An 11,459-nucleotide genomic window follows, 5' to 3' on the forward strand; every position below is an offset into this window, starting at 1 on the left:
TCCACATACACATACAAAGATTACATTTTACTCTCAGTTTAGTTTTCCAAGACACAGACATGTGCATTACAGTTTTCTGTGCATACCAATATATAAACAGTATATATATATATAATCAAGTTTTTGACAGATGTGCCTGGAGCAGTTTGTTCATGGCTAACACCGTCCGACACCTTGGATTGAGAGTCTCAGCAATCAAAGAATTTTGAGAATACAAGATAGTATCTACTGTTCTCATATTGCTATAGATCTGCTAATGCTGCCCCTTAAATGATTTGGAGAGATTCATTATGATAAACAAACCCAAAATGGAAATAAATGAACTGTCCACAAAAGGACACAATTGATTAAAGGGTTCGACGAAGGACCGGAATAGAGACATTACAACAAACTCATCAGGTCTAAATGATCAGCGTCTGTTTCGTTTTTAATAGACACTACCCCTTTTCAGCGTGCACGTTTGTATCCTCTTTCGTTCTGTGGGCGAGCTTCGTATACTCCTCGCGCTTGCGCACGCCACCGCGTCGCAGAAGGAATACGACGGGAGCGGATTTGCGAGCTCGCCTTGTTTTTTTGGCCGTGGGGACTCAGCGTAAAAAATATCAACGGGAAAACGCAAAGTTAAAACAAACACATCTTTAGCGAGGCCATTTGAAAAGGTACGGTAGGTAAAGCTTGTTGTTTTCGCACCAGGAAATCAATGCTATCTCGGTAGATGGCTGCATGGCAGCTGGCTATCGTTATCAAGCTAATTGCGAGCACAAAGCAATATTGACAGCTTTAGCGATACATTTGTTGCAGATGCAACCTACGTCCATTACATTTCCTTATCCGTCATATTGACAGTTTTGGCATTCATACATGTCTTGCGCAAGAGTGCAGTTAAGGTTCGTGTGTTTGGATAAAGAGCTCTACAGAGCTATCCATGGCAGTGCCGTTTTTCGGTCCAGGTAATCTGACTTTAGACAATAGTCTGGCATCTGTAGAATCCCGCATGAATGTATCACGACCAAAATAACAGTAATGAAATCATAATGGCTGTCGTTGATGGAAAAAATGCGTTAATATTTAACTACTTGCTCATGTACCCACTGGAGTAATGTCTTAATAGGAAACGATTTTACAATAACGATTGGCATAACATGTAAGGGTTGCTTTATATTGTCTTGTCTTTACCTCTTTGCAGTTAATATTCGGACAGTCAAGACAGTAGGCAGCGCATATTTTGGAATACGAACATGGTGTGAAGATGTTTACATGACCGGAGGCTACGAGGTGGGCATGCGATAAGGAAGGCTACCACGCCAGACCCCTGCCCCTCGGATAAAGAAGTGTGTATGTGAGTGTGCGTGTGTGTCTGTGTGTATGCGTGTGTGATATTATTTCTTCAGTGACGGATTGGGTTGCTAAAGCGGACTAGCAGTAAGACATTCCGAAGATGCTGAAGAGGTGGTCCGCAGCAACGCCATGCAGCAGCTCTCTCTCCGCCGTCATGCTCATCCTAGTCCTACCCAGGTGCATGCTCTCAGTCCGTGCCGACAAAAACATGGTGAGCAAAGAGGACTATTACAGCGCGACGGTCAACGCCACAGTTTTGGACCTCAAAGGCAACCCTAAACAAATGCTCACGAAGGACGACGGGAGGTACGGGCAGAATTCACCCAAAACGGAAGCCAAGGGAATCGTGATCGCACCCGCGCCGGTGAATGGAGGTAAGCTTTAAAAGACTGCTGTAAAGAGGCTCCCTATTCCAGCCCATGTCCTGTATATGACGACTACATATGTTATTTTCTTAGCGACTTGTGATGAAAGGCAAGCGCCCTGTATGTAGAACGGTGTCATTATCCTACTGTCTGATGTGGACGTCAGTGGATTTCCTAATGGAATAATTAGCCTATTATCACGGTTTTCATGAATAAGCTCTTGCCTACAGTCCTTTGGATATCGCTCACTTGTCGCTGTTGCCCTGTCTATTGTGTGTATGTGTATATGTGTGTGTGTGTGTGTGTGCGTGCGTGTACGCACTCACCCCTGTCCTTGCCAATACAATTAGAGTTTGATCCTTCAGTTTTGTTAGGTATGTCACAATGAGTGTCCACACACACTTTGTCTATGAAACGTTGCTGTACGGTAGTGGTGAAGAAGGCATAGAGGTCAAACATTTAGCGCAGATTTGTGTTAACTTCTGCATAACGCATTTTTAAACCGTCGCACACTTTACCATGTCACAATGATTGAACGCTTGGTGGTCCACCATCCGCTACTGTATTAAAGAGTCCTTTAGAATGTCAGGTCAGCTTAATTGTTTGGCTCTTATCAGTACAACCAAGCCGTAATGGGCCTTCATCAGAGTGGACCTCCTAGATAGGTATGCATTAACGTTTAATGTGAGTTTAAAATAACTGAATGCATTTTAACCCTTGAGAAAGGTTTATGCTCTTTTAAACGCCGGGATCGTTGATGTAGTTCCCCCTCTCTTTATATATTTGTTTCTGTTTTAGTCCACCCCCCTCCCCCAGATATGATTACAGAGTAAAGGCACAAATGAACATTTTAAATCTCTGTCTGTTATGTGGATATCTGTCCTTAAAATAAGAAGACTGTCAATCCTCAGCTCAGGTGTTTCCTAGTTACCCAACTCATAAATACTCTTGCAAATCAAGCTATTAGTGTAATTAAAGAATGAAAACAGTACGACATGGTCAGTGTATGTGCTTGTCTATTTCTGTGTGTGTGTGTGTTTGTGCTTGCGTGTGTGCTTGTGGTTGGTGATATTGACACCATGTCATGTCTTTTTGGCCAGTTTCTTGAATTGCACAAGGCTCTTTAACCCAATTATTGTAAGTCATGATAAGGGCCAACTTTGGTTTCTCTTAGTGTCCTTGTGTGCTTCAGGGAACCTGCTGCATGTTCTCTTGCGGGTAGGCTCCTCCTCTTCAGCCTTCTTTCTTTTGTTTTCTTTCCTGCAAGAGCAAGCTGCGTGTGCGTGTGCGTGTGCGTGTGCGTGTGCGTGTGTGTGTGTGTGTGTGCGTACGTGTGTGTGTGCGTACGTGTGTGTGTGTGTGTGTGTGTGTGTGTGTGTGTGTGTGTGTGTGTGTGTGTGTGTGTTTTCTTTCCTGCAAGAGCAAGCAGTTTTGCAAGACATGGCTTGACTGAACTGTCCAAGCCACTGTCCCCAGCCACCCTATTCGCTTTGGGGCAACATCTCAGTTCAAATATGTTTAAACCTGACTCACTAAAATGGTGTGTGTGTGTGTGTGTCTGTGTGTGTGTGTATGTGTGTGTGTGTGTGTGTGCGTGTGCTTGCACGCACATCTGTGTGCATGTGGAAACTGCTGCGTCCCCTAACCCCTTCCTTCTTCTTCAGCTCTTACGTAAGTTTCCTCCTTAATAGGGCTCTGACTGCTTGGGCTCTTTAGGAGGCAGACGTGTGTGTGTGTCTGTGTCTGTGTCTCTGTGTGTTCCGCTGTTCATTATCTGTGTTCTGGTGACCGGATGAATATCAGAGACAATGAACGCAGGCAAAGAAGTCTGTTTGTTTTGCTTTTTTTTCTTCTGAATGTCATCTTGATAGCGCATCACATGTCCTCACTCCTGCCCCAGGCATCTTGTTCAATTACCCCAAAACGGGAAGATATTTTTGCCTCATCCTTCTCCCAGTTGCATCAACCCCCCCCCCCCCCCAAAAAAAAGATCAATGAGTTATAGACCATGACAAATCCAGGCCATATAAATGATTAAAGGGTGTTCGCCTCTATTATATCAATTGCTTGTTTTGGAACAGCCTGTCGTGAGAGTGTGGCTGTGCCCCAGTTAGATTGGGCTGACCAGCCAAACCAGTAAGTCCTTCTGATAGGGTCTGAGAGTTTTTCCACTCTCTCTCTCTCTCTCGGTCAGTGCGGGGGTGTCCTAGTTCATCCTGTCTGTGGCTTTCCCCTCCCTCGCCCCACCACTGTCCAGCCAGCTGTGGCCGGAGGGAGGAGTCTGACCCAGGGATGCGGCACAAACACCCACCCATATGAGGTCAGCACGCCCAGTCAGAGCCATCCAAGCAGGACGCCAGTGGCTCCATTGGCCACTCTCTCTCTTTTTCTCTCTATCTCTCAGTGACTCTTTCTGCCTCTCTTTCCCACCCACCCTCTCTCTCTCCCTCTCCCTCCCTCCATCAGTTACTCTTTCTGCCTCTCTCCCCCACCCTCTCTTTCTATCTCTCTGTCTGCCTCTCTCTCCCACCCTCTCTTTCTATCTCTCTGTCTCTCTCTCTCTCGCGCTCTCTCTCTCTCTGTCTCTCGCTCTCCATCAGTGACTCTTTCTGCCTCTCTCTCCCACCCTCTCTTTCTCTCTCTCTCTCTCTGTCAGTGACTCTCTCTCTCTCTCTCTCTCTCCATCAGTGACTCTCTCTGTCTCTGTCTCTCTCTCCGACCCCACATGTGTGTTTGGAGGCATTGCAACAGAAGAGGAACCAAAAGGCCCACGAGACTTTGCACCACAAGGGTCAAACTGACTGACCTGATTGGCTGGCACAGTGGAAACCAGCACTTCAGCCGTGACTAATTCTTAAAATGAAATTGGGCAGAGCGGAAAGTGTGCCACAGTCATACCCCCCTGTCTTTCTGTTCAGAAGCAGCTTCCTCCATTAGAGTACACAGTTGTGTGCGTGTCCTTCCTCTTTTCAAATGAACTGCAGTAAGGCAAAAAAGAGCAAAGTGTGGGCATTTAAAGCACATTTAATGTGCTAAAACCAACCAAAAAGAAAATTGCTGATAGCCCTGTCTCTTTTGACCCTGGCCGAGGTACTTGTAGCTCCCTGGACAGGCAGGATGTTGTTGCACCCTCTCAGCCCCAGGGTACACGGTATCACCACTCAGTGCAAGTGTAGGCTTGGTGGGCGCTGCTGTCTCCTCCTCTCCCCTGAAGGTCACCCAGGGCTATATTGCTGTCTCTCTCTCTCTGTCTGTCAGAGTTGTATTGAGATGCTTTGGCTGGAGCACCGTTGGCTTGGTTTGCTCAGATGTAGCCTTCAAATGGAGTGTGTTATGTTTCAGACATCATGTTCTTGTTTGAAGGGACAAAACAGAGTGAAAACAGAAAAACAACCACAGGCAGCAAGTAGATAGGATACCTCATGCGCCTGCTATGCTTGGCCTACATGGGGGTCATGGGGTCATGTTTTTGGACAGTTGGGGATTTCTGTGGCCCCCCCCACCTCTTTCTCCAGAAGTAATTTCTCTATCAACAAGCACGCCATGACCTAAACTATAGGGAAGTATTTTTTAGTAAAGCTCTAGAGTTCCGTGCTTTGAAAGTGAGGGACAAGAGAAGCATGTCTAATTGTGTTCCTGCAGTGTGCATGTGTGGAAGAAGGTTTCATCAATCCACAGTACAGACGGCTCAATGAAGTTCTGAACGCAGTGCATCGTCCTTGCTGAAGGGATATGAAGCTGCCAACGGTTCCGTGCTCAGTAACTGTATAAAGTGAAGTGTCGGCTCTCAAGACCCTCTCTACGCTTCCTTCGCTGCTCGCCTGCTAGGCTCACCTTCTCTTGCGCTGCACGCTTTCTCTTTCCACTGTTTCTCCGGCCACTTGTTTCTTGTCCATGACTTTTTTTTTTTTCTGTGCATACTTCTCTCAGTTTCTGAAACCGTGGGTGTGGAATATATTCAACCTTTCCACTCTCTCCTCTATCTGTTTCTTCTCTCTCTGTCCTGGCCATTCTGTTTGTCCCGGGCTGTCTGGCAGTGAAAGGGACATATGGCAGGGAGATCAAATAATCGTTGCTCAAGCTGCTCTGATGCGTAGCCCTAGGCAATGGAGACCTCGTAGACCTCTGCCTTTAAACCCCCCCATTCACCTGTCCTCCGTCTCCTCGACGGCTGCCACTCCCACCAGGGCTTTGGCACCAGCCCTCGGCCCCCACCAACCACCAATGGGAAGCCAAGCTGGGGACCCCCGACCAATCAGACGTCAGCAGACATCAAAGTTGATGGTGACGTGCGTCGATGACGTCTCCGTGCGGGTTTCCCCGCAGTGTACTTTCGCAGAAGTGGGCTCAAACTGGTAAATGGCTCTGTGGCACGGCGTGGATTCGAGATAATTAGCCTCTCGCCAGGCACCGCGCCGGCCAGAAGGGCAGGCACCGCGCTCTGACTCATCCAAATAATGCCAGTGCATATCTCCATGGTCTACCGTGGGCGCACTGCTGAGACTTCAAGATGATATTAATAACTTGGGCAACAAGAAGCTCTCTTCACTCCACACCAGCTTTCCATGTAGGGCACCCCAACCAAGCCTCCCGCCTGTAATCGTCACAGTCTTAGTGAATGCGCTACGGTGCGGCTGGCGTATTGACGCATTGAGAATCATAAGGGTGTGCTTAGTAGCCTGGTGTGTGTGCTGCCGATTCTGTGATTGCTGAGGCAGCACTGCCCCAGGCTCTGCGGAGGCATAAGGAAGCAAAATAATGATGATAATAATACAATACAATGATTGGAGTTGACATTGTTGTGCATGGTGCTTGCTGAGGTGAGGGTGTAGCAACTAGCAACCCGAGCTTGGAGACGGAGACTGTCTCCATCATAAGCTCTGCTGAGGGTACGTCACTCTTTCAAGGAATGGATATTTGTGAATGAACGCCTCGTGCTCCCAATGAAAGTTGTTAGACGCAGCGCTCTCTCCCTCTCTCTTTCTCTCCCTCTCTCTCCATCTCCCTCTCTCTTTCTCTCCCTCTCTCTCCATCTCTCTGTCTCGCTGCCAGCTCTCCTCCTGAATGATGGATGTAACCAGACTGTTGATAGCACCTTTTGTGGGGGAGGAGAAGCCCCCCACCCGCTACATTAAGAATGCAATGCACTGTTAAATTGACCCAGGACCTCAAGAACACATGGCCATGGGGGAAGGAGAGGGAAAAGGAGACCGTGAGGGAGAGGAAAAGAGAGAGGGAAGAAAGAGAGAGGTAAAGAGAGTGTGAGGGAGAGGAAGAGAGAGGGAAGAAAAACTGCGAGACGGCAGCCCATGCCTGTGATAATGGCATGTGTCAGGAAGAGATGCAGAGCGGAAATGTGAGCTCTGTTATAATGTAGGGATATTGATTTAAGTAGCGGTTTCATCATGGCCGATGCCTGCGTAGAGAGGGCAAGGAGAACATTACTGACACTCTCACACACACACACACACACACACACTGAGTTAACCGATTGAATTACACAGTAGGTTTTGCATATGTGAATGTGACAACCACAAACTCATAGAAAATTACAAGTGATTGTTTAGTCATATTGGAGCATGGCCTCGCACTGACCTTGCAGTGTTTTCAGGAGGAGGCGATGGCAGCTCACACGCAGACTCCACGTCAGCAGAGGTAGCCGGGGGTCTGTTACCTGGCCAGACATGCCTGACTCACCGCTGCTTACGCAACTCTTAATCACACAGTGCTCTCCCTCTCTCTCCTCCCCAATTCTGCTCACATTGTGAACTGCTGCTGGTTTCTGAGAGAGAGATAGAGAGTGAGGGAGAGAGTGAGGGAGAGAGTGAGGGAGAGTGTGAGGGAGAGTGTGAGGGAGAGAGTGAGAGAGAGAGTGAGAGAGAGAGTGAGAGAGAGAGTGAGAGAGAGAGTGAGAGAGAGAGAGAGAGTGAGAGAGAGAGAGGAGAGAGAGAGAGAGAAGAGAGAAGAGAGAGAGAGAGAAGAGAGAGAGAGAGAGAGAGAGAGAGAGGAGAGAGAGAGAGGAGAGAGAGAGAGGAGAGAGAGAGAGAGAGAGAGAGAGAGAGAGAGAGAGAGAGAGAGAGAGAGAGAGAGAAGAGAGAGAAGAGAGAGAGAGAGAGAGAGAGAGAGAGAGAGAGAGACCGAGATGGAAACAGAGGATGATGAATGTGTGAAGCAGAGAGACGGGCGGTGCCTGTGAACTTTCTTATGTTTTGCTTGCAACTCATCACACAGTGTGTAGGGTGTTGCACCCATTTTGAGCTCTCTTTCTGTGGGTTTCTGCTTCAGGTCTTTTAGCAGCCTGTAGCTGAAACATGCAATGGAGACTATGTGATGTACAGTGACTTTAATAGTATGCATAGATTCATGGTAAATAATTGTGGCATTGGCAGCATTTGGAAATGGACAAGACGGTGAGAAATGTGGGTAGATATAAGAATAGAAAGAAATGCATTATTTAGTCAACAGACAGCTTTTACGCTAAGTGGGAGTTGTACATCAGGGTCCCACTCGTTTGCATCATATTGTCATTATAAGCTGGCTCCCAATCAGCCTGTGCATGACCCAACATCAGTACCCAGACATGAAGATGTGAATATAGTTCCACGAGGTCAGCACCTTGACTAAACAAGAACAAAGAACCTAAACATATCAGTATATGATGCATCTTAAATGTGTACTTTCAGGCAGCTCTTTTATGTGTGGCAGACAAAGACAATAGATGTGCACACCCCCCCTCCCCCCCTCTCGCTCCACCCCCGCGAACAAAAACGCAGCTGAAACTGTTCCTTACGCCCACGCCAGGCATCATACTGATGCTGTCTCTCCCACAGGTGCCTGCCACGTTCCCTCAGTGAGTGTGTGTGTGTGTGTGTGTGTGTGTTTGAGAGTGTGTGAGAGAGTGTGAGAGAGTGTGTGTGAGGTTGGTGCCGTTGTGTTGTGCAGGTGTCTCTTGAAGTGGGGCCCCTCCTACATGCCGTGGTTAACCGGTTTCTGACTCAAGGTCTTGCCAGAAACATTGGCACCCACGAATCTTCTTTTTCGTTCTTTTAGGTCTTTTCCTTCCATCTTCTTCGTCTTCGTCTTCCTCTTCTTCTTGCTGTACTACTTTTTTCTTCCCTCACAGCTGTAGTGTGGTTGCTTTGATCACCACCTCAGTGGAGCTGTGCAGCCTGTTGGAGCACGCCTCACTTTGCATCAATTTTCTGTCTCACACCCACACAGAGACACACACACACACACACACACACACACACACACACACACACACACGTGATACTGCCAAGCTATTTCCTGTGTCAGAGAGATGCTCGCTCTGTTAGAGCCTGGTCTGCTTGTTTTATCACGGTGAGAATATCACTCTCTCACGGTGAGTGTGTTTTTATTTGTTAGATCTGTGATGATGCACACAACGGCCATGAAAAGAGGAAGTTGTGGTGGTGGTGATCGTGGCTGTTTTCAATAAACGCCTGTGCATCCAAAAAATGAGTCGGCGCTCAGCTCGTTTGGTCTTACTCGGCCTCCCTCGTGTCAGCTGGACCTAACGGTTGTCTGGCTGGTGATGTTGCCAAACGACAGCATACAAGCTTGGCCTGAATGATTTCCCCACTCGCTCGATTGAAATTAAAACTCGAACCCCTTGTGACATCCCCCCCCCCCGCACCACCGCCCCTCCACTCCCCGTCCCATGCTGCTCCACATGAGTAGATGAGTATTGACAGCAGTGAGGGCTTCTGGGAAGGATTTGGCCCTCCAGCTCTTTTATTTAACAGATTCCCAGCCTGTATGGACATGCCATCATTCCACATTAAAGTCCATGTGTTTAGGCTTTGAGGCAGCCAGGCAAAGGTTAGTTTGCTTGCTCCATTTGCTGTCTGTTGGATGTAAACAGAGCTCTTCTGGGTCAAATGGTATCAGCAGCCTCTGTAGTCGATCTCATTACTGTGTTTTAACATATGTGGTGGAAGTCCAAACCTCTCTTTCGCAGAATTCACGCTGTTTTGAATTTGTGGGCTCTACTCTTAAACATAAAAACCCACTTAGAGCTTAAGTGAGCTTATGCCAGGGACTGTATGAGTCTTTGCCTCCACAGAGACATAGTCCGGTGACGCACTGAAGGCACTTTCATATGATGAGAAGCTTCTTCAGTAGACTCGAGTTGATCCTGCTGACACAAGTGAGACAGAGGATGAATGTAATCCGTGCAAATTTCCCGAGAAGGCAGCTTATTACTGTTACATTCTCATTTATGGGGAATACGCCCCCCTCTCTCTCTTTTTGTCTCTCTCTCTTTCTCACTCTCTCTCTCTCTCTCATACACACTTTCTATCTTGCTCTCGCTGGCAGGGTGCGAATGGGCATGCAGAGTTAAATGGAGGAGAAAAACCTAAACCATAAACCACGTCTCATCTGTCTCTTTCTGTGCGCCTTTTCTAAACATATGAGGTTTTTTTTTGCTGGTCTCTCCCCTCATCAAAGCACAGAGGGGGGAAAAAAGAGAATATAATTATGATATTGAATTTATCTGGGCCAGATTCCAGGATAGCTCAGCTACTGTTCTCTTCTTTGCCTTTGAGGCTGGTTCTGACCTCCAGGTATAAAAAGACACATTGCCTGTGTATGTGTTAGTGTGTGTATATTCGTGCGCATGCATGTGTATTTGTGTGTGTGTGTGTGTGTGTGTGTGTGTCAGATGCTAGGTCGAGGACCGTGGCCCCACACAGATGGTCATTAAAGTCAAAGCAAAGGGAGTGTTTCATAGCGGAGTCATCATTATGCACTAAATAATGTATTCATGGATTTTAAAGTAAGCCTTTGAGGTTCGTCACACACTCTCTCTCACTCTCTCTCTTTCCCTCTCCCTCTCACTCTCTCTCTCTCTCTCTCTCTCTCTCTCTCTCTCTCTTTCGCTCTCACACTCGCTCACACATACATACACACAGAATTATGTAAATATGAATTTCTTTGTGTGGACTGGAGTCCGTTTGAGCTTTTAGTACGGTTTATTTTGTTGATGTGAAAGCTGTTTTCCGAAATCAAGAGCACACCAAGGTACCATAATACGGGGGTCCTCCATAAAACGAGGGTTTGTGGTGCAGTTCACCTGAACTCCAGCGCGGTTTGTACGCCATCTTCACTAAAACCAGGAAGCAAACACTATTAATGACCAGTGGTGGATCTAAAAATCTCCCAAAAATAAATAAATCAACTTCATATGTGAAATTATTTATCAATATGCAATTTTCTGAAATGGTCTTAAAAAGTCTTTAAAAAATAGTGACTAGAAGGACAGCTACGTGGCAATTTATGCTTTAGGGTATACATGTATGCTCTGCAAGCAAAGCTGCAAAAGGATAGCAGTGCAAAAAGGACCAAATTAACAAACACGAAGTGTGTGGCTTTTCCCCCTCCCTTAATTTGTGTCGTTGCCTAACAGTATTGGTCAATAAAAGCTGCACAGTGCCTACGTGCTGATGACATAAACAGACCATGGTTCACAGCCAAATAATGTCATGTGAAAAGAAACCAGCGGGGGAAGGGGGAATAATCGTGCTCAAGTTCAGACCAGCAAAATGATACACCTTTTAAAAGGTCATGTGATTTTAGTTTTAGCTGAACTAGCCAGCAAATGCAGACAGACAGACAGACAGACAGACAGACAGACAGACAGACAGACAGACAGACAGACAGACAGACAGACAGACAGACAGACAGACAGACAGACAGACAGACAGACAGACAGACAGACAGACAGACAGA

At 46.9% G+C, this 11,459-nt stretch overlaps 1 protein-coding gene and 1 long non-coding RNA gene across 5 annotated transcripts in view; one reads left to right on the top strand and one right to left on the bottom strand.

Moving 5' to 3' along the window:
• Positions 1 to 471: 471 nt before the first annotated feature.
• Positions 472 to 11,459, top strand: part of rnf130 (ring finger protein 130) — a 41,807-nt gene continuing 30,819 nt past the window's right edge. Inside the window, exons 1-2 of one of the 4 annotated variants that reach the window (XM_012832229.3) lie at positions 472 to 664; positions 1,187 to 1,712. In XM_012832229.3, the coding sequence (XP_012687683.1) occupies positions 1,439 to 1,712 (274 nt within the window). In that variant the 5' untranslated portion in view covers positions 472 to 664; positions 1,187 to 1,438. Of the gene's footprint in view, positions 665 to 739; positions 951 to 1,186; positions 1,713 to 11,459 lie in introns of those variants that run through there. The other 3 variants (XM_012832221.3, XM_012832215.3, XM_012832237.3) reach the window with 3 other exon arrangements.
• The window catches only part of LOC122128561, a 14,571-nt gene continuing 10,550 nt past the window's right edge, over positions 7,439 to 11,459 (bottom strand). Inside the window, exon 3 of the long non-coding RNA XR_006151443.1 lies at positions 7,439 to 7,485. This is a non-coding gene — a long non-coding RNA (uncharacterized LOC122128561). The remainder of the gene's footprint in view (positions 7,486 to 11,459) is intronic.

This window comes from Clupea harengus, chromosome 20 (genome assembly GCF_900700415.2).
Source record: "Clupea harengus chromosome 20, Ch_v2.0.2, whole genome shotgun sequence".
Taxonomy (NCBI): Eukaryota; Metazoa; Chordata; class Actinopteri; order Clupeiformes; family Clupeidae; genus Clupea; species Clupea harengus.